The 23,662-nt window shown below is 36.8% G+C and overlaps 2 protein-coding genes across 5 annotated transcripts in view; one reads left to right on the forward strand and one right to left on the reverse strand.

The window, feature by feature from the left end:
* Nucleotides 1-6,346, forward strand: part of STYX (serine/threonine/tyrosine interacting protein) — a 46,362-nt gene extending 40,016 nt beyond the window's left edge. For all 4 annotated transcript variants that reach the window (XM_045822414.1, XM_045822416.1, XM_045822413.1 and 1 more), the window contains one exon: nucleotides 2,905-6,346. In XM_045822414.1, the coding sequence (XP_045678370.1) occupies nucleotides 2,905-2,978 (74 nt within the window). In that variant the 3' untranslated portion in view covers nucleotides 2,979-6,346. The remainder of the gene's footprint in view (nucleotides 1-2,904) is intronic.
* A 1,280-nt stretch (nucleotides 6,347-7,626) lies between these two features.
* Nucleotides 7,627-23,294, reverse strand: GNPNAT1 (glucosamine-phosphate N-acetyltransferase 1). The gene is made up of 6 exons (XM_045822417.1): nucleotides 23,115-23,294; nucleotides 17,274-17,441; nucleotides 16,233-16,295; nucleotides 10,765-10,892; nucleotides 10,010-10,071; nucleotides 7,627-8,822 (listed from the first exon to the last, which is right to left on the reverse strand). The coding sequence occupies exons 2-6, from the start codon at nucleotides 17,425-17,427 to the stop codon at nucleotides 8,675-8,677; spliced, it is 555 nt and encodes a 184-aa protein (XP_045678373.1). The 5' UTR covers nucleotides 17,428-17,441; nucleotides 23,115-23,294; the 3' UTR covers nucleotides 7,627-8,674.
* Between the last annotated feature and the right edge of the window lie 368 nt (nucleotides 23,295-23,662).

The following is a 23,662-nucleotide window of genomic DNA, read 5'->3' on the forward strand; positions in this document are numbered from 1 at the left end:
TCTTATCGTAGCCTGCATTTGTTCATCTAATTTGCAATCAAAATCAACCAATTTTGTGAGCATCCTGATCACCAGTGTTTTGAACTGTGCATCTGATAGGTTGGCTATCTCTCAGTCGCTTAAAATGATGGGTTCTGGGGCCTTGATTTGTTCTTCTGTTTAAGCCATCTCCCTCTTTTGTTTTTTTGGTTTTTGGTTTTTTTTTTTGTTTGTTTGTTTGTTTTTTGGTCTGGTCGCACCTCCTATAGTAAGGAGCAGAGCCTTAGGTGTTCACCAGGACAGGGCACCCCAGTTGTTGGATTGTGACGTTGTATGTGGGGGGCGGGGTCAAGAGGGAACAATAGCGGTTGCTCCATTCTCTGTGGGACCTCAGTTCCCTCTGCTGCTTCCCCCAAGCGAATTGGGCCCCTCTGGTGCCAATTCCCGTGTGGGTGGGCTTGTGCTCGCTGTGGGACCCTCCAAGAACCTCCCCTGTGAGGCTGGGTGTCTCTCTGTGCACCTCAACTGCCACAGGTGACCTCAATCAGTGTCCCGAGGCTCTGTTTCCCAGCGCTGTGATCCTGGGTTGCACACCCTGCCTTGCTTTACTATCGTGGCCTCACTGGGTCTGCTGGTTGCTGGTTGCCACCCCTGGGCCAGGGTCTGCCAGCTGCCCCTGTGCACTCAGGGTCCACCCGCTGCAGTCTTGCGCGCCTCGGACACCTTATGCATCCCCGGATATCTTACGTGTCAGGTCCCACTGCTCTCTGCTCTCCACGCCACGAACTGCACCTGGCTGCTCGTCTCCGCCCCTCCTACCAGTCTAGATGCACAGGTCTAATTTAACTTCTTGGTTGTCCGACTTCTATTCAGATCAATTTTCTGTCATTTCTGGATGTTATTCTGTTTCTAAATTGTTGTTGTCCCTATTTTGGTTGTGTGTGAAGGTATGGTGCGTCCACCTATGCCTCCATCTTGGCCTGCCATAGATATTTCCATATTTCTCCCTCCTCTGTTTCGGAGCCTCCTCCCCCATTTTCAAAATTAGTGATTCAAGCACACTCACAAAACCTTTTAACTTTTACCTTCCTTCTCCAAGATCTTGTTACCCTTGTTTGCCATGTTCGTTTTACTCTGCTAGAGCACTCACAGAATTCACTTGTAGTTTTTCTCTCCCAAAGTTCATTTAATTCTTACTGGAACCAACCACCTTATACAATAGGAAGGACAGTTTACATACCTACATTGTGTTGGGCTTGGAAATTGAGTGCTGGTGACCTGAACAAGTCCAGCACTCTCTTCACTGTATTTCACAGCCTGTGGTGATAATGTTGTATATTCACCCCTCAGGTGCAACTTCCTAGTTGTCATTAACTTTTTTTTTTATTGTATTGATTTTTTTTTTAGACAGAGAAAAACATTGATTTGTTCCACTTATTTATGCATTCATTGGTTGATTTTTGTATGTGTCCTGACCCGGGATCAAACCCACAGTCTTGACATAAACGGGGCCAGTGCTCTAACCAACTGAGCTATCTGGCTGGCCAAGGCTGTTAACTCTTCTTTCTCTTGCCACCTCCATCTGATTCTTTCCAAATCTGCCACGTTCTGTTTCCTCGGTGCCTTTAAAGCTCATTCCCTCTTTTATAATAGTACCCTTAGTCTCAGTTTAGTTCAGTCCCATTTTGGCCTCCTGTCCAAACTCTTTTTATTTGGTCTGTTCTGAACATTGTGGCCAGAATTATTTTCACTAAAGATAGTTCTGATTGTGATGTTTTTCCTGTACAAAAGCCTTCATTGGGTTAATTCCTGCAGAGGAAAAAACATAGGTAGTGTCATAGGTACTAATCAAAGGCTCTTCTCATCTTTTCTGATGTCCCTCACTGTTCCTCTTTATATATACACTCCATGATGGTTCCCTTTGTGCCTTTTTATTTCCAAGAAAGCACCACATTCCGTCTGTTTTAACTTAGTTCAGGTGTCATCTCCTTCAGAAGACACAATAAAAAACTTACTCTTCCTCCAATGGAACAAAGGAGTTCTGTCATGCAGATCTCCTTTATCTGTACCCCTCACTTTCTGTCTTGCATTAGTTATTTCTATCTTACCTCCCTTAGTAGAAGGCAAGTGCAGCACCTCAGCTGAAACTCTGTATAGCAGCGGTATTTAGCCTTTCATGGCTAGCATATTTTTGTCTTTATCTCATTGTCTTAATTTATGTTTCCATCCTTGTTTGATTATAGGGAGACATTAGTTTCATGTTGGAATCTGCCCTCTGAATTAACATTATTACTATGATTTAGCACAACCATTAGAGTGTATGTTTAAGGCCATGCCATTGCTACGCATGTAATATAGCATCCTGCTTTACCAGTTATTGTTTCCAACAGTTTTCCTCTGTTGAGATTCAGATTTTTTGGTTATACTTTTTGTGAATATAGGGACAATTTTGATTGTATGTGGGAAATTTGTGTGCTAGCAGACTCTGATGTGAAGAGTACCTTAAAGAAAATCTCTTCTTTATCTGTTGCATGCCAAAGTTATAGGTCATGACTTTGGCATGCAATCATAAGTCATGATTATGGTACCTAAAAAATATAAATTTGATAACCACTTATTTATGTACCATTATCTCTAAAACTTCTGTTTTCAAACTATTTTAAAAAATTATGTTTATCATTTATAATACCTAAGACCATCTTAATTCTCAAGAGGGAAATATATTGTTAGGAAGATACAAAAGTCCTTGGGTGATTCATAACAAGAGAATTTACCAAAGTTTGCTAAAAGTTCAGTCATGGAATTTTCATAGAACCTATACATGGCAACACTTCATTAAAAATGCAACTTTTATTAGGTATAACATTCTAATAAATGAACTCATTTAAGCTCCCATTATATGTTATGTTCATGCCAAAATTTTAGGCAGTTTGAAGAGAACACATGAAGAAGAAGATGATTTTGGAAGCATGCAAGTTGCGACTGCACAGAATGGCTGAATCAAGAGCAACGTTATAGAAGATGTGAATTTCTTTTTGGGAAGGAAAAAACACTAGAGACAATAATAATGTAAAATGGTAAAAACACAAGTAGTTTCTTTTCCATTGTATGTTGCTTCCAGATGTGTTTCTTTACAATCTGTTAAGCAACATTTTAAGATGTTGGATTTCTGCATTAGATGGCACTGATGGTTTCACTCCTTTTCTCTCTCTCTCTTTTTTTTTTAACACTTTACAATTTTATTATAAACAAAGAATTTTGGACTTGCAAAGAGGTATTATTGCAATAATGCACTTTTCATACTTGAAATTTATTTGTATGATATAGTTATTACTTTAAACAAAATGCAAGTTAGGGGGATTTGTTTATAAAATCTGGGTAATTTATAACAAAAGAATTTCCTAAAGTTTGCTAAAAATTCATTGTGTTCTATATATTACATTTAAAAATAATTTTACAGTTCAATTTTATGATGGAACCTCTTACAGAAACATTAACAAATGCAGGAATCTTGCACATTTCTTTCTTAGTATAATTAACTCAATCTCTTTTTTAAAAAAAACTTCTTGATTATTACTAATCTTTAAATCATGACATTAGCCAACTACTTAAAGATGATCCAAGTATTGCTTCCTTTCCTATTATCTTCCTAATTTGTTTAGTCTATAGAAAAAGTTTAATGAACAAAAGATGCTTTTTGCATTTCTCAAAAGCCAAATGTGTTTGTTCTTTTTAGAGTTGCTTAGCTTGTTTTTCTTTGTCCAAAATGGTTCTAAATAGAATATAAACCAATGTAGCAGTATTTTTTTCCTAAATGAAGCCCAAAAAAGAAAAGTGCCTTGCATCATTAAAAAAAAAAACCTAAAAATAAATCCTCATGACCTCTAAATTAGTATGTAGAACAATGAAAAATCTTAACAATCTGAGGCTTGAAGAAACCTCAGTAAATAATTTGGAAATATTTACTCCTTATTTTATATTGTCTTAATGACTCTTTGAGGTTGTTCTGGCTCAGATAGAAGCTTTTCTTTGAAGATTCATTTACTGGGGAAATTGATTTGTGGGAGACTTTAGTATATTTTAAATTAGTGCTTTAATCAGTTCTTTACCTTGAGTTAATCTAAAGTCATTTTATAGATCCTGTTTTTCCCTATTTTTATTTATATATTGTTCTAAGAAAAACATTTTTGCTATTTTAAGTGTGTTGTAAGGGAGGAGGGGAGTGTTTTAACTTTTTATAGTTGATAATTTAGGTTAGCACAAACAAAACGCCTTTCTATCTCACTTTTATCAGTCCTCTCTTGAGGTGCTTTATTTCCATCCGTTCCCTTGGTACCTGCCAATAGGTACTATGCAAGGTAACATTACACCAAGTTACTTGCTTGGCTTTCCTCCCTAAAATGTAATAATACAGTAAAAGCTTCTTTTATCCAGCATAGCAGGAGAGTAGAAATGAATTAAAATTGCTTTGTTAATTAAGAGTTAATTCCTGATGACCCAGGTGTTATTCCTCTTCTCATCTCCCTTCCCTTTCTCTATTTTACCACCCTGAAAACAACATACTGTTAATTCCACTGTGGTCTTGTATTCTGTTGTGTGATTAGGTCATTTGGTGTGGTAGAGTCAAGATTTGCATTAAGTGTTCAGAAATTCCTGTTGGTAAAGTGCCAGGTAACACAGCTTTCCTGTAAATAGAGCAGTATTGGATAAGTCAGCAAAGATCTCTCTTGTAATCTATAATATATGATGCTTCATTTAGCAGAAACTCTGCTCAAAAGAATCTTCATAGTAGTACATTTAGGTTTTAAAATTAGGTAAAGACTTTTAAAATTAGTTTCTTAAGTACACATGACTCTCTAGTAGTTGGGCCAAAAAATATACATTTGGTTATGTTTTACTTTATAGTTGGTAATTTTCCACTTTTCCTAACCACTGTAATTTTTATGTTGTCACTAAAGTGCCTGCCCAGCACTGTACATTGAAGACCATCTCTCACAAACACTAGGAAAAGGGACTGTCATGTGGACAAAACATGTTTATTCTTCCTTTCATCTAAGAACATTGCAAATATGTTTTGTCTTGGATCCGTTCTTCCACGTAATGTTCAACTAGTTCTTCCCATTTTTCCAGTTGGTTCCATTTCTGTAATTCCTTTATTTCCACTGATGTGTTGTGATAGTTAATTATATTTAGCCAATCATGATTTATTTTCTAAATATTTGAATAATGTATAAGTGATATAGTACCAAATTTTAAACATTAAATATGTAATCTGGGCACAGAATTTAAAGTGACCCTAATTGCATTAAGACATGGGACAACTGTTTTATTGTCCATTTTGAAAGTGTGAAGCTTAAATATTGAAAATATTCAAACTGGAATGGCAGTCTTACCTTCTAGTTTCAGTTAACTGGTTCGTATTTTTTTATCTAGTAGATGTTTAAATAGCAGTTACTTTTGCTTATTTTTATCTACTTCATGGTGGAAATGTTAAATTTGTTATAGTTCTTGCTATGAACTCTCAACTACTTAACTTTTAGAGCAGAATATATGTTTTGGGGGGATTTTGTGCTTCACCTGAATTTAGAAGTAATGTTCAGAAAATGTTAAGCATGTCCTTTTTAGAAAATACAGGGTTTCTAATTGTCTTATTACCATGGTAATTCAAGTAAATTAGAAGTATTTAACTGCATTCTTGAATTATAAAGTTGGGGTGTGTATATATGCATATATACATATGTCAGGATCTTAACTTGATGTAAAGTAAATGAGCAGTTACCTGGTAGACTTTTTTTTTTTAAAATAACTGGCTTAGCCCACACTTCCACAACAAAGCTTCACTTTAGTATTTACTTTATTGTTGTCCATTCAACAATGCTCCAAAAAAGGAAATGTTAAGAAATAGCTGAGAATTACTAAAAGATTTTATTTTTTGGTTAAAAAATAAGTTTCTAGGTCTTTGAATGCTGGATTTCTTTTTTTCTTCTTTTTTGTCTTACCCATCCATGGCAGCTAAAAAAAAATCACTCAAAATATTCAGGTTTACATGTTAGCTCTCTTTTTAGGGAGTTGCCATACCTCACAGTTCAAAGTGTATTCTATAGATCAGTAACATCATACTGACATGTAATTGCAATTTACTATGCAGCAAAAATTCAAGAAAAAAAATAATCTACAGTGTCTACTTACCTTTGTATAGGCAGTTGATTACGTTACTCTGCTTTCAACATTTGTACTTAGATAAAATGCTTATGTATGTATAGGAATGTCACAGTGCGAGATGCTGCTAGCCCGGACACAAAGTATTAAAATTATTTTGTGAAGATTGGTGGTTGTATTAAAGCTGTTGTGCCATTATACCTCAAAACGATTGAAAAGCTTGTTTATACTGCTTATGCCTCAGAACTTCATTACTTAGATTGTTGGCTTCTAGGTAGAAATAATTGAGTTTTATTCCCACAAATTAAGAAGGATAAATGAACATTGGAAATTAATAAGCACTTAAGAGTATCTTCCAAACATTATGGTCTCTCTCTCTCTCTCTCTCTCTCTCTCTCTCTCTCACACACACACACACACACACACACACACACAATATGGTCAGTAGTCCACACAAGGCCCAAATATTAGCTCAAGTATAATTTTAGGGATTAGTTGATTGAGTTTAGAGTTGGAAGTAAAGAATTTCATGCCTGAAGGAAATGGGAGGTAACCTATAGAACAATTTCTAGCCTATTAAAAAAATGCACGTGTATTTTTTTAATAGGCTAGAAACTGTTTTGTTAGCCCCCCTACATACTATTCTTCATCAAATCAAAGATGCCACTACTACACCATTATTTTAGATACCACTGAAAGGCAAAATATTACTGAATAAACTATGACAAATCTTTGATCATAAAATGCACCCAGAGTTCCTAAATGTTACAGTGTAAAAAAAAAAAAAGGTCATCTTAGAATTAATGAAACAAATATACACAATAGATGGAGCACAGTAAAAATCACAATTGCCATTTCATTATATAGTACCTTTTCAAAAGCAGTGCTCAAACTTGTGAATATATTTAAATGACATGTTTTTATAGGTTTTTTTGTGCTCGTTTACTCACAATATGGCTTAGAAAATCATAAACTAAATGAAAATGAAAATGAAAAGAAAATCTGGGTAACTAAAGCTAAATACAGAATATCATTTTCCTCATGACACAATTTTTATATACTATACCTTGCTTGTAACTATTTCCTTTAGGGGGGATTTAAGGTAACACGTTAAGAGCACCATTTAAAGAAATTTTTTGAAATACCAACCTTGTAGACGGTTTTACATCAAACTGTTCGGTGGTAAGAAAAGTAAAACATTTAATTTTGTCTTTTATTAGGCTTATTTTTAACGTTGGTGTACTTGATAAAGCCTACTGTATTGCAAGGTTGTGGGACTTTAGTAAAGGCAAAACTAGCTTTGTTGCTTTCCTTAGTCCAGTTCAGGTAGGTGTGAGTGAAAGGGATGAGAAACAGGTGGTCTTCACTTTCCAAGTTCGTTTTATAAGAGTACACAAAACTAATTTTATGAACCATGACTTGACCTATTAGTTCAAGAGAAGACTCAAGAAAAGCACAGACGTTAGGATTCTAACAAAAGACTAGTCATCATATGAACAGGTTTAATGTAACATGGAATGCAAAAGATTAGAACCATTAACATTTTCATACCTGCTCCAACTTAAAAAAAATAAAATCAAAACAGGATAGTGACTGGAATATTCAATAGTACTCTATATAATCACATTAAATAGAAAAGGTTCCATCAACATTTTAAGAATGTAACAAATATACATGTTTTAAATATTCTATTCAAATTTATAATCTATTTTTCATAAAAATGTTCCTCAGAAGAGGCCTCAGACACCCATTAAAAGATGAGAATTCAGGTTAAAATTCTCACTCGTAATATGCCATGATTTGCTAACTCACTGTTAAAAAGTACCTTATATTTATTTCCTCTTAGGTACCTTGAATAAGTATTATATTTCACATATAAGACAGGTGGTACTTTATCTACATTAGAAATACACAAACCATTAGAAGTACATTTAAACTGTTTTACTTTGAATCTTGTCACATGTTTAAGTTAATTTTCATTTCTATTTTAAAAAGCTGACCAGATTATTTACCAATACAGTATTAGGATCAACAAATGTTGGAATGTACTACACTTAGCTATATATCTAACATACCCAATTTCAAGTAATATATGGGAAATGACACACCCTTAATTTGTATTTAGACATTTCTTTGAACCGAAAATATTAATTTTATGGCAATAAGAAAGTCTTATTCATTGTATGCTTTTTTAAAAATGAGCACTACTGATAGCAAATACAGAACTCCTATACTGTGACTACCAAGAAATGAGGCCAAACTTTAGAAAAATACAAGAAAAGATTCAAGTTAAAAATATATTTCCTTTGGTTAAAAATCATCCTCTTTATAATATTCATTTGTAATTTAATCAACTCACAGGTGAACCACAAACCCAAAGTAATCTTCTAAATGTCATTATATTTGTTGTATTACAATGTTTTTTCAACCCAGTTCTTGTGGAGGTCGCTGGGTTATAACAAACTGTTTTAACTCTAGGAAGGCTATATAACGCTACTGCGTTAGCTCCTTTAACAACTGTCTTTCTTTAAAATTTTTACTTTAGAAATCTCCGACACATGTAGTTTTCCTCAGATACTGTATATCCAAACTTTTTATAGAAACCAACATTTTGTGGTAGACATTCAAGAGTAATCTTATAACAGTTCAGTTTCTTGCTTAGCAAAGTAAGGGTTGATAACAACCTGAAATTAAAAAAAAATGGGAGGGGGAAAATCACAGATCATTTGTTAATAAAAATGGATTTTAGTAACATATGAATATTACATAAAATTTCAAGTTTATATTAGAAATAGGTTTAGGTCATGGCCTTTCCCACTATATTCATTTAAATATTCATATTATAAGTGGATAACCATTTAAATCACCCAAAGCATTTTAGTTTGTTTCAAATATACATTATCTGATAATCATCAGCCTGCTGATAAATAGGACAAATGTTGAACTCACCCTCACCCTCTTTAAAAATAAGTTTTAAAGACTCAATCTTTTTTAAAAATATGGCCTATATTATTTTCTAAAAATGTCTTTTTTTCTAAATCTGTTCAAACTACTTAAGAGCAGTCAACATTCCCACATAAAATGGGTAAATAATAGCTTTGTTCTGTATCATTTTTAAAGCTAATATTTGTGAAAGTAGATACCAGACTAACTCTGGATTGGAATAATTAATATGAAGTAGAAATAAAGGAAAATGGTATACATCTTTACAAATCCTCAAAAAATTAAAACCCAGTATAAGGATGGGATTCTGACTGCCTTAGAGGTAAAAATAGGTAAGTAAAGAAATCTACAAAAATTTACTTGAAGTGTTTTTTTTCATGTTTGCATAAACTGAAAAATCATGTCAATTTGAAAACAGAACATCTTGATTGAAGCTATAAAATTATAAAGGGAATGACAAAGTGAAGACTACTATACTAGGAACTGGCCTGTTTTTAAAAGATCTGGGTAGATGTGTAAAAGATTATATAGTAAAGGCTGTTTCAGTATGTTTCTAAAACTTAGGAGACTGAGAACATTTCCCTTATTTTAAAATATAACAGAGGAATGCGGAAATCACCTGACTTAGCCAAAACTTTATTTCCTACTTGTATGAGAATATGACTATTAAAAATTGACCATGTATAGATATTACTGACTGTTAAACAGTATACTTCCAATTCTCAACCATTATGGTAAAATTAATATAAAAATACTTTTTCTTCATTAAATTCAGTCTAAACTGCAGAGAGATGGGTTCATAATTAATTATGTCTAAAAAGAACTTCAAATAGGAAAACATGTTTAACAAGCATCTTGGCAAGAATCTAAACTGAAACACAAAAAGCATCTTAATTTATCCAGGGTTACCTTATTTCTGCCTACTTACAATTTGCCAAGCTGCTTTCCTCTGCATTCATCACTAACAACAACATCTTCTACTCTTCCTCTCTGAAAGAGCCAAGCATGTAGTTTGTTTTTAGGTGAAACAACAAGTGATGGATGGTAAAAATTCACTGATAAAAATTAATGTTTTGTAAACTTGAACTTAATATAAACTAAAATGCAACATTTTTCATTTACTTGTAGACGAAATAATGAATCCATCAATCTGTGGCTTAGTCTTATTTTGTCTATCCTAAATCTCCCCACCCCATTGTTCCTATCTTTCTGCAAGCCATGAGAAGTAAAGGAGCTCTGTAGGTATTAGAAATGTCACAATTAGAAAATATTATACTGTTCTGAGCTCTTTACCACTTGGAAATTGATGGGAATTCGTGTTAGTGTAGTATATTCAAAGTACGGTTTTTAAAAAAAGCACTATGCATTCTAAAGATTGCTGCCAAATTTCATGGCACTTTCTTGCTTTCTCCATGGCCAGATCAAATATAATACCTTAAAGAACAATTTTTAGCAAATAAAATTCATATTGTTAATACATGTTTTTCCTCATAACTAGAACAAAATGGGAAATTGCCTCTAAGGGACTTCTAAGAAGCAGAACTTTTGAGGGGGGCAATATATACCCCTCATTTTACAGTGAAAATCAGTAAGAAAACAGATTTGGCTAATGGAAAATCAACATAGATTTTGCTAGAAAACATCTGTCTGTTTTAGCTCAGAAGCATTATTGGGAACACGTACCTTAGCACAGGAATGGATAAATTTATGTTCTACTATCAGAGTTGCCGTAGCAACAATCTGTCCTAAAGTCACATCTTCCACAACGGTAACATAATAATCTCCAGATTTCTTCATGTGCTCAAAAGATTCTGTGGAAATTGAAAACAGTGTTATGCAGACATTAAACTTCATTAGGTGCCAGAAAAATACTAGGATAAGCTGACTTCGTTATTGAACATTCAAAGCTATTTCACCAGAATAATTTATGCTGTTTCTAAGAAAATACTTAAAATGACCAAGTAGTTGAAATATCAGCAATCAATCAATTAGAATATAGTCCATACATGTAAAGAATATGCTAGCAAAGTCAGAGTAATACAGCCATTTTAGACGAACAGCACTCACACAAGTAAATTGTAGATGTGCCACTTCTGTGACTAATGAATCATTACTTAATTACTTTAAATCAATGTTCTCACCTATTACACACAACATATATTTTAATAGAACAAAACTCTGCAAATTTTAACAAAATGTTTTTACATGGCTCCATCCTGTAATTTTTAGTCTTTGGTTTCCAAATATTTTGATGAAAGTAGCTCTCAGTCCTTTCCTTATGATCTCAAGTGTTTCATGAATATATGACTTGCTTTTTTAGAAATTAGAATCATCATTTAGTTTTGTTTCCTTTGAAAACACCTGTGAAGTCAGTGAAAAATGTCTTCCACTTCCCAAATCACAGCATATAGGAGCAAAGACAGAATAAGTACATTATGCTCAAATTTGACTTTTAGTACTTATATTGCTGAAATAACAGTTTCTCATCTAATCTGATATGTATGCAAAGAGGAATTCAGGAATAAAAATTAACCTAACAGTTTCACATATTTCCATAGTCTTTCTAGATAGGGATCCGGGATAGGAAGAAGAAATTTGATGAAGGAAAATAATGAAAATCAAAATGAAGGTCTTCATCTCTGGAGGGGGAGGGGGAGTACAAAACAAAACAAAATTACCTATTGAAGGATATGAGGAAATACAGAAAATAGCAAAAACACTATCGGACCACCGGATGGAGTCAGGAAGGTTCTAGTCTTCCCTTACCAATAACTACTTGTGACCTTGGGTGAGTCACAACCTCTTGACTTCCATTCTCTCATATGTATTTCAGGGGATGGTAGAAAGCTCAATTATAACTCTAAATTACATGTTAACCTTGAAAGTCAACAGAAAATCAAAAAAATAGAGAACATATTCTTTTACATTTTTGATTTGGTGGTTAAATTTATGTGAATTAACCTCATGAAAGAAAATAGCTAAAAAAAAGAATCTCTAGAGTTGCCACCTAGGTTCTCTGCAACAGTAATTATCTAAAAGTAGTTAGGTATTTTGTAAAACATGGTAATTACTAGATTTGTGTTTTAGAACAGTTTAGCCATATAAAACATTTAAATAGGAAAATAGCTAATTTGGACTTCTGATTAAGATGGTAGAGTAAATAAATGCTATGCTCACCTCCTTTCACAACCACATCAAAATTACAACTAAATTGTAGACCTTCCCTTGGGAATCACCTAAAGACTAGCTGAACAGAAGTCCATTAACTAAGGATATAAAGCAGCAGCCACATCAAGACTAGTAGAAGGGGTGGAGATGCAAAATGGGCTGGTCTCACATCCATGTGTGGTGGTTAAGAATTGGGAGGGTTATCTCAGCCCCATACCAGGGTCCCCAGCCCAAAGCACCAGTGCTGGGAAGAGGAATTCCCACAATAAATGGCTGTGAAAATCAGTAGGGATTCAATTCGATCTGGTGAGATGAAGGGCTACTGGATACACAGGCATTCTTTTAAAAGGTCTGAGCATAGACTCATTCACTCACACTCACTCACTCCAAGCTCCAGAAAAAGGACAGGAGCTCAAAAAGTGCCAGGAACACACAGGGAGGAACTAAACTGTCTGGCTTCAAGGCAAGGGTGGATGCGAAGCTCTCTGGGATTAAAGTGCCAGCAGGCACCAGTTTTCCCTCACCCAGCAGGTGCAGATGGGTGCCAGATCTTAGCATCCATCTACCTGGTTAACACCACTCTCCCCACCCTGGTGATTCTCTGAGACCCTGCCCCACCCAATTCACCTAGTCGGCCCAATCTCTCTCAGAGGCTAATCCACACAGGTGGCCATGCTGTGACTGTGCTGTGGATATTCTTAAAAGTCTCTCAAAGGTCTTCAGACAAATAATGGCTGGCCTCAGCACACCCTGTATTTTGTTCAGCAGTCCCAAGCTGGGTAACAGTCACCAGCCTCAGTTCACAGCGTAACGACTTCCAGGTGCCTTAAAGCCTAGCACAGGCAGCTACCAACCACAGGTCACTTTATAGCTCTCACTAGGTGGCCCCAGGTTAGACACAGGTAGCAAACTGACCTTGGCCTGTGTGCACCAAGAGGCCCCAGCACCAATACACCTGGTGGCCAGCCTCAGACCACACCAGAGCACCACCCAATTAATGCCACAAACGCCACACCCAAAGGGTGGGCTCAGGAGGAACCAGAGCCCCACTAAAGTGAATACTGGTCCATGGGGTCAGTCCCCACACAACTTGTCTGTGGTCCTCACAGCCAGTCAGCATGAGGGTCAATCTCAGCACTGACACGCCAACAGCAATAAAGGCTCAACTACAATAGAAGGGCACACAAAGTCCACACAAGGGACATCTAATGAGCACCTGGCTCAGGTGACCTGGGAAGACTGTGCCACTGGGCCCCATAGGACACATTACATAAGGCCACTCTGCCAAGGCTGGAAGACACAGCAGATCTACCTGATATACAGAAACAAACACAGGGAGGCTGCCAAAATGAAACAAACATGACCCAGATGAAAAACAGGGCAAAATTATAGAAAAGGAACTACACAAAAATAGAGGCAAGCAATCTACCAGATGCAGAATTCAAAACACTAGTTAGAAGGATTGCCAATGAACTTAGGGGAAGACTAGAAGATCTGAGTGAGAACTTCAAAGAGAAACAAATAAAAAAAGGGATAAGAAACAAAGAATCAGTCATAAATGAAGACTACAATACACAAAGGAAATACATTAGATAAAGTCAGTAGCAGGTCAAATAAATCAGAGGATCAAATCGGTGATTTGGAAGACAAGGTAGCAGAAAACACGTAATCAGAACAGCCAAAGGAAAAAAGAATTTTTACAATTGAGGACTGAGGGAGAAATGAGGAATAGTTGAAAGGGCCTGTGGAATAACATCAAGTGTGACAATATTTGTATCATAGGGATACCATAAGAAGAGTGGGAGCAAGGGATTGAAAACTTAAATAAAGAAGTAATGACTGGCCCTGGCTGGCATAGCTCAGTGGATTGAGTGTGGGCTGTGAACCAAAGTGTTGCCAGTTCGATTCCCAGTCAGGGCACATGCCTGGGTTGTGGACCAGGTCCCCAGTGGGGGCCACGTGAGAGGCAACCACACATTCATACTTCTCTCCCCCTCTATCTCCCTCCCTTGCCCTCTCTAAAAATAAATAAAATAAAATAAAATGACTGAAAACTTCCCTAATCTGGTGAAGGGAAATAGACATTACAAATCCAGGAAACGCAGAGTCCCAAACAAGATGAACCCACAGAGGCCCACATGAAGACACATCATAATCAAAATGCCAAAGGTTAAAGACAGAAAGAATCCTAAAAGCAGCAAGAGAGAAGCAGTTACCCGCAAGGGAGCTCAAGTAAGACTGTCAGCTGATTCCACAGAAACTGCAGGCCAGAAGGGATTAGCAAAAAATATTCAAAATGACGAGAAGCAAGGCCCTAGAACCAAGATTACTCTACTCACCAAAGCCATCATTTAGAATGGAAGGACAGATGAAGAGCTTCCCAGACAAGAAAAAGATAAAGGAGTTCTTCACCACCAAACCAGTATTATAAAAAATGCTAATGGTTCTTACTGAAGAAGAAAAATAATAATAAAAATATGAATAAGAAAATAATGCAAAGAAAAAGTTCTCACTGACATCAAAGACAAAAACAGTGGATCACCAACACTAAAGCTAGTACAAAGGATAAAAGGCAAAAGTAGGAAAATCATGTATAACTACAACAGTAAATTAAGGGATACACATAAACACAGTAGTGAATAAATACAAAAACAAATGTGAAACGGGTAAGTAAATAAAAATGGTAGTGATTATAGAACGTGTTCAAAATTAAACCATCAACTTAAAATAGACCACTAAACCTAGCTTTGGTACATGTAAAGCACATGGTAACCACAATAAAAAATCTACAAGAGATATACAAGAAATACAGAGAAAGGAATCCAAACACAACACTATAGAAAGTCATCAACATACACCCTGGCTGGTGTGGCTCAGTGGATTGAGCACTGGCCTGTGAACCAAAGGGTTGCCAGTCCGATTCCCAGTCAGGGCACATGCGTGGGTTGCAGTCTGGGTCCCCTGTTAGAGGCATACAAGTGGCAACCACACATCAATGTTACTCTCCCTTTCTCCCCCCTTCCCCTCTCTCTAAAAATAAAATCTTTTGAAAAAAAGTCATCAACATACAAAAGAAGATATTAAGAACTATAAAGACAATCAGAAACAAAAAAATGGCAATAACTACATACTCATCAATAACTACTTTAAATGTAAATGAATTAAATGCTCCAATAAAAAGTTGAATGGATAAGGAAGGTAAGGATATTATAAGGATAATTATAAGGATATAATGGGATTATAAGGATATAAGGATATTATAAGGATATAATGGGATATTACTCAGCCATAAAAATGAAGTCTTACCATTTATGACAATATAGATGGGCCTAGATGGTATTGTGCTAAGTTAAATAGGTTGGCAGAAAAAGATAAATACCATATGATTTCACTTACACAGGGTGGGGCAAAAGTAGGTTTACAGTTTATATGGAAAAATACAATATGTAATAATACAAGAATAAACTCTGTTTTGTGTACTCAGAACTGTAAACTACTTTAGCCCCACACTGCATGTGGAATCTAAAAAACAAACAGAGATAAAACTCATACATAACAGAGAACAAGCTGATGGTTGCCACATGGGAGCAGGATTAGGGGCTGGGTGAAAAAGGGATTGAGAAGTACAGATTGTTAGTTACAAAATAGTCACAGGGATGTAAAGTACAGCAAAGGGAATATAGTCAATAATACTGGAATAACTATGGTGCTAGGTGAGTACTTGAAATTAGAGAGGGAATACTTTCTAAAGGATATGACTGTCTAATCGCTATGCACCTGAAACTAATACAAAATAGTATTGAATGTCAATTGTAACTGGAAAGAAATTTCTTAAAAAAGATAAAATTAGCCAATTAGTTACCTGAATTATTTCTATTTGAACAAAAACACATGTAGTATAGATGGAACAGAGCTCTAACAAAAATAAAATCTTGTTTCCCTTTATTTCTTTTCATTCATAAAATAGAGGCTATAGTACTTACTCATAAATTGTTCAGGGCTAACAACTCCAGTCTCTGTCAGCTGACCAAGTACCTTTAAAAAACCTAGTTTTGAAAAAACATATTTCAAGTCATAAAAGCAAATGTAAGAGATATCAAATGAAGCAATGTGCTAAATACGCAGGTAGGATTATGGGCAATTATTTTTTCAAAACTTCAATAAATCTTAGAATTTTAAAAGTATTTCAAAAGATTAAATTGAAACCCTTTATTCTTTCTATAATCACTACATAAAACAAAGAATAAGTTTTACCAATGTTTTTGCCTAGATTTTTGGAATAGTATTAACCTTAATATTCAATATTTATAGAACCAGCGTGTATGTTTCTGAATGTAATTTGCATTAAATACAATGCAAAGGATGCCTAAAAGTGCAAGATTGTCAATGACCAAATATACTATAAATAATATAAATAATATAATTGTTGAAAATATTTTTAAATATTCCTGATTAATTTCATTAATGTTAGCTCAAATTTATGTGAATAGTGCACTTTAGAACTTTGAGAATCTTAACTTATACACACTGAATGACTTATTTAACCAAAATTAGTTTCTTCATATTTCTTAACCAAAAGGAAAACTGTAAAAAGTTGACTTTCGATTACTAAAAATTAAGAAAATCATTTTCAAAAATTTAGATGTTAAACAAAATAACATGTAGACAAAACCTTTCACAATTTATCCAAGGCAGTATCTCTACCCTCATTCCCCATCCAGCATCTTAGAGAAGACTCTTACATGTCATTATAAGTGATAATTTCACCTTTAGGAGGAGTCTTTTGGCTTCTTATAGCAAGGAACAGTGTTGTAATTAAGTCATTTGAAACATTACACAGTAATATCTGGTCTTTGCCGTGACACATACACATTGAAATTGAGGGTCTCAGTCACTTTAAAAATTAAATACAAAACATAATCCAAAGTCAAGTATTATTTTTTAAAATTATGACCATCAATATGTTTGTGGAGAAAACAGTATGCTATCTACAAATAACCAGGATTTGTAAACTGAGTTCATACCTCTATTTAAATCAGCAGTACAAAGAGGCCTCAAAACCAAACCTTCTCCAGGATATGCTGGGGAAATGGCTGGAGAAAATGTAGCTGTATTCTGGCTCCAGTCCACTTCTTGGAGCAGAGTTGGGTCAAACATAGGAGTTTCATCAAGTTTCATCTTTGCAGTAAGGTCTAAAATACAATTTTAAATGTTATTTTATTTAATAGAAGGAAAGTCACTATGCTGAGAAAGTTAATTTCTTAATAAACATTAACGAATAAGAAAAATAACAGATATGCAAGATATTTTATTTTAGCTCTCCTCAATCTAACATTGAGTACACAACTACAGATACACAGAAAATGCATGAATACTATCAAAGAGTAAACAAGTGAGTACATTTAAGTATTGAACTATAAAAAGCCACTTTAGGCAGTGTCTTTTCAAGCATTTTTTCTTATGGGAATTCTGTGAATATATGACTTTTCATGGGTTCTTACCTTTTTTTACATTATTGGATTTCACTGCTGGGCTAAGAAACCATTTGTTGGTCTTACTTGCCACTAAGGTAGAGTTACTGGGCATGTAGCTTGGTTTTTTACATGAACTGTGAACTGAAGGTAACTGATAAACTGGTTTAAATTACATAATTATTCTTTGTTCATTATATGTAATATTTGATCTTAACTACGATAAATTCCCACTAAGAGTATCTGCTAGATTTGTTTTCAAAGCATATTTTCTAAAAATCCTAAGTTTCTCAGCTGCATTTAAGTGACTTAAAAACAGCTACTGTTTTTCATGCTTTTGAAAATTGATCAAGTATGTTATTTTCCTCTTTTTCTGAACACTTAGAAATTGGCAGGTTCTAATAAAACTGAGACTAAATAGATATAAAAACAGAAGGGATGAAAAACATATAAAACATAAAAGCGGGAGGGCACTTCAGTGGCACAGAGTTGCTGGAAGAAACAGGGTCTTCCTAACAATTATTAGGCGAATATAAAGTATTTCATTTCTACCCCTATACCCAATTAAACTACTCTACTTGACACCTACCTTTGGCTCTTTGAAACAAAGAATTTAAAGATCTCTGTCAATAATATACTATTGTAAAACACAGAGGCAACACAGGAAAAAATAAGTTCCATTTAATGACAGAACAATTTCCCAAATAACCAACTCCCTGATGTTCCCCATAGGGCAACTCTTACTAACTTGACCTTACAGGTTGGTTAAATTTCTGCCTGTGAGACCCAATGTAACTATATAGGTAATGCTGCAGAAGAATAAAGGCTTGGGACAGTAGGGTGGTGTAATAACAGAAGTTAACATTGTTCAGCACTCATTATGTGCCAGACATTGCTCAAAGAACTTTACACACTACTAATTCATTTACTCCAACAGTCCTACAGGGTAAAGATGATTATTATCTCCACTTTCACAGATGAGGACATGCAGGCAGACATGTTAAGCAATTTGCCCAAGGTCACAAAATTAGTGGAGCCAGGATTTAATCCTAGGCATGGAAAGAGCAGGAGCTCTGGAATCAGACCTGGGGTTGGAATGTCATCTGTGTGACTGTGGCTAAGGCAGTTAAACTCTTGAGAATCTGCTTTTTCATCTATTGCACAGTGGAGAGGAAATGACTTCCAGGATGAAATGAATTACTGTGTACAAGCACCTGACAGTGCCTGCCACGTTGCAAGGGTCCAACAATATATCCTTTAGTTAGCAATTAATGTAAAATTCATGTTTATAAATTCTTGCTGGTTTTCTCACCTTTAATAAGTCAGGCACTGTGCTGAGTACAGGGACTACAAAAAGAACCACAGGTTGTCTATTATGTTTTGGTAAACTAAAAGTTAGCATTCTTGGATAGGAAAGAAGAAATATTTTAAAGTCATAGTTATTATATAAAATACTGAGAGGTCTTTTTCTTTTATTTTCCCCCTCCAAAAGGACACAGACCATGTTATCTTCTAAACAACACTATACCTGGCTCTGAGAATAGTAAGGGAAAGAAATCATTTTTGATGATTAAAACAATCATTCCTATCAAATTTAAAAAGCTTATAATCCGCTTGAAACATTTTTATTTAGAAGGAGGGGGAGAAAGGGGTTGCAGGGTTGTTTTTTTTATTTTTAAAGATTTTCTTTTCAGAGAGAGGAGAAGGGAGAGAGAAAGAGAGGGAGAGCAACATGGATGTGTGAGAGAAACATCAATTGGCTGCCTCTTGCTCGCTCCCAACTGGGGACCTGGCCCCCAACCCAGGCATGTGCCCTGACAGGGAATCAAACCAGGGACCTTTCGGTGCACAGGCCAGTGCTCAATCCACTGAGCCACACCAGCCAGGGTGAAACAAATATTTTTATAGATTAATTTTAGTGCATGCATTTTACTGTTGGTCCCTGATAATTGGGCACCTGAGGCTTTTGTATAGACTCTGATCTGAATGATGGATAACAATATTGTTGTTTCTTTCAGTTATGCAGATAAACTGGCTAAATATTTTACTTTATCAATAAAATAAAATGTGTACATTAAATGCAGAAGCCAGAAGTACTAAGAATCTTAGTTCCTCAAAGAAACACACTAAAACATTTTTTTGATGTTCACGCTATTTAACATAGTTGTAACCATGAAGTTTAAAGAAAGTTCAGAAGAGAATTTAGATGAACGATAAGACAATTTCAAGGTAAACAAGAGTCCTTTTTCCTGTAAAGTTGCCTGAGTTTACAATAAAATGTAGCCTGGAAAACATACAGAATAGGGTTAATAATTTCCAAGAGAGAGAGAGGAGAGATACACAGAAGAATTAGAATTGCGAAGCCTGTACTAGTGGATTTTAAACAGTAAATTCTAATATTTTCCTGTGTATTTTTTCCACCAGATGGTCCTATTCCAAGAATGATCATAAAAATCAATGATGTTAGTAACATTTATTGAGCACTTTCTGTTAACTTTTAAAAATACAATGAAAGATGTATCACTGTTCCCATTTTGCAGACCAGGAAGGAGGCACAACTGGCTCAAGATAACAGAGCCAAAAAGCAAGACCTAGGATTTAAAATCAACCAACAGGGACAGCATCATGGGGACTGGACCTGTGTGGTTGCACAGGTCCACGCTTGGATTAACTCTCTGTGGCCACTGTCTTGAAATCTTACTTTTTTTTAACAAAGAGCCCTGCATTTTCATTTTGCATGGGTTACCACAGATTATGTACACAATCCTGAATAACTCCAGACGGTACTCTTAGTACTGAAGATGCACTAGTGAAAATGAATTTCCTGCTTTTACAGAATTTACTGCACAAGAGTTAAAGATATAGTCAAAAGCAGCTCTTGTAACCTATATTTGGAAAATAAAAATTTCAAGCTAGTCAAAAGACATTAAACAAAGCATTCTGGATATAAATAAAAGTCCCATAACTAGGCAGTCAGAAATTAGTATCAAAATGTTTTATTAGCATTTTTACAAAAATAGAGCCATACTTAAGGTTGGTTACCTTCCTGTAACTTAGTCTGCCCCATATAGGAAAATTCTGCTGGCATCCAGTTAATATGCAGGACAAGCTAAAGTAAGATATGGTTTGATAAACATTTGAAAAGACGTTAGAAAAAAATAAGATAGGTTATTTGGCTTAAAGAAGTATTTTAGCATCTTCAGGTGCTCCCTAGTACTGCAAAAGTAGGAAACTTCTGCAAACGCATAGTTGCCTGAAGCTCTCAATCTCATCGTTACCATTGGGATCTTATTTTAAATATTTTAGATTAATTTAAAAAGCCGGCCCTGGCTGGCATAGCTCAGTGGATTGAGCGCGGGCTGCGAACCAAAGTGTCGCAGGTTCGATTCCCAGTCAGGGTAGATGCCTGGGTTGCAGGCCACAACCCCCAGCAACCACACATTGATGTTTCTCTCTCTCCCTCCATTCCCTTTCTAAAAATAAATAAATACACTCTTTTAAAAAATAAAAAATAAATAAAAATAAATAAAAAGCCCTAACCCTCCTTACACATTTCTCAAAAACCTCTCCTGTTTAACTTTTAAATTAGCATGCATTTTCAAGGCCCATATATACCTAACCCTAGCCCAATAAATGCCTGGTGAATGAATAATGAGCGGTGTAAAATTTATCTGGAGGTCACATTTCAGAAAATCCAAAAGGAAAAAAGATTTGCAAACTGCCACAAATGATATAATAAAAAATATACACCAAGTTCATTCTTACTAGGATCACCTGAGGTTTTCATTCAGTTGACTTATTCTTTGGACAGAATTCCAACAACTTGAGGAGCTGTTGTTAGAAGCTAGCAATGAAAGCAACAAGTAATAGACCCTAGGAATGAAGACTTTAAAAGTTGATGTAAAAATTTTCAAAGCAATCTAAGGCCAAATCTAAACTGTCTTATGTATTTCAAGAGCTCCTGGGGCATCATTACACCACTTCAGTATGGTGAATGGGGAGCAGGGTGGGCTGGGCAGGGGAGACCCATGCTGTTTGGGACTAGGGTTCATCTACACACATTTTATAACAATTTCAATAATAATTTGGACTTTTAAAAAATGTTTTAAATCCTCACCCAAGGTTGTAGTCACTGATTTTTAGAGAGAGAGGAAGGGGGAAGTGGAGAGAAACATCAGTGGGTTGCCTCCGTATGCACCCCAACCAGGGATCGAACCTTAGTCTAGGTGTGTGACCTCAACAGGAATGAACCTGAAACCTTTTGGTGTACTGGAGGACACTCCAACCTACTGAGACACCCGACCAAGGTAATAGGACTGAATTTTTAATCTAAACAACACTCCATTCGCTGATGACTTCAATAGGCCTGGCTTTATAACTAAATTGTGCAATTACACTTCACTTGAGAATTTTAAAAAGTATTTTCTGGTAGTTCATTTGATCCTTATAATTTAGGTTATTCCCAGTCTATGGACCAGGAAACTGAAGCATGTGAAGCTCCCAGGAACTGATCCCAAGGTAGCACACAAGTGAGTGAAATGGACTAGAATCCTAGCTTGTTTTCCCATCTTGAGTCCTGCACTACCATATTAAATTGATATTATCATACCAGAGAGGTAAGTAGCTCTGTCTCCCCTATGCTAAAAACTCAGTGAATCCTGCCGGAAAAGAACTGATTAAAATGATTTCTTGGACATCTTAATAAAACTAATCCCATAATCGCCTGTGCAATCTTGTACGAAGTTGAATTCGGTTTACATAAACATAAGCTCCTATAACAGAAATCACAGTACTCAGTATTTCTAGGGGTAGAAGTCCCGGGAAAAGACACAAAGGATGGCCCTCTTTCCCGCAGTGAAAGCCCCGATTTGGTGAGTGCAGGTGATCTTCGGAGCAGGAGCATGCCCTCAAGTGGCTCACAACCACTGTGGGGTACGCCTTGGAAAGGAATGGGGTGGAGGGTTGGATAAGGGGGTCCGGCATGTTGAAGCCCATTCAAAACCGATGGCGGCAGAGACTGAGCAGCTGTCTCGATTCGCATGCCAAAGGCCGGTGAGCGAAGTTAGGATCCCGGTCTCTGCTCAGGCCCTGCCAGGGACACACTTGTATGGCAGGGCCACTGGCCATCACCCCTAACCTCTCTTCCATGCGCGTAGCCGCTCAACCTGCTTCGAACCGCGCTCCACGACCGACCGAGTGTCCACGCACCCCGCTGGTGAGCAAAAATGCCAGGCACCCCAAATGGAACTGCGTGCTCCCCCACCCAGGGCCTACCTTGCCTTGCCCAGGGGCAGGACTCACACCTGTTTGATAAATCTGCAGGCAGGCCCCCCACAGCACCCAGGGTCCCCGCCCGGGCCCCGCTCTCGCTCCCGGGCCCCCACCCCTCCTCACCTGTAGTGGCCCCACAGTCGGCACTCCTCTCCGGGACCGGTGGACTCTCCCCCACTAGGATACACAGCGCTGGAACCGGATCCTGCTCCAGCGCCAGCCCCACCTCCTCCACGTCCCGCGCCGCTGTAGCGGTCGCCGCTGTAGTCACCCGGACGTGGCAGCGCCAACGCCTCCACCGCGCCCCCGCCCGCTTACGCAAGGCCTCGCGTAGTCGGACGGAGTCGCTGGAGAGAGGAGGCGGGGAGCAGCCCCGGAGCGCGGTGCGGGCGGGCGGGGACAAGGGCGGGGACAAGGGCGGGGCCTGCGGCTACAAGTTCCTCGGGCGTTATACCCAGGGACTCCGCCCCGCAGCGGCGGGTGGACCAAGTTCTGACAACCTTCCCTACGTACGGCCTTGCCCACGGCGTCGGTATGTTGATTTGGTAAAACTAATTCTACTTAGGAGTCCGCTAAGCGCTGTAAATGGTCACCAGTGTAGGCCTCGGATTCCCAGAGACCAAAGACTGGCCTCTTGCCCTCTTCGTCTGCCCCTTGCTGCCCTTTCCTTA

The sequence above is a fragment of the Phyllostomus hastatus genome, unplaced genomic scaffold, assembly GCF_019186645.2.
Source record: "Phyllostomus hastatus isolate PE091 unplaced genomic scaffold, TTU_PhHast_1.1 phas_scaffold_501, whole genome shotgun sequence".
NCBI classification, from domain to species: domain Eukaryota; kingdom Metazoa; phylum Chordata; class Mammalia; order Chiroptera; family Phyllostomidae; genus Phyllostomus; species Phyllostomus hastatus.

Coding starts and splice junctions, on each gene's coding strand:
- GNPNAT1 (XM_045822417.1), bottom strand. CDS start 17,427: ATGAAACTTGATGAAACTCCTATGTTTGACCCAACTCTGCTCCAAGAA. Junction 16,296..17,273: donor TACTGCTGATTTAAATAGAG/GTATGAACTCAG, acceptor TTTCAAAACTAG/GTTTTTTAAAGGTACTTGGT. Junction 8,823..10,009: donor GGAAAGCAGCTTGGCAAATT/GTAAGTAGGCAG, acceptor TTTTAATTTCAG/GTTGTTATCAACCCTTACTT.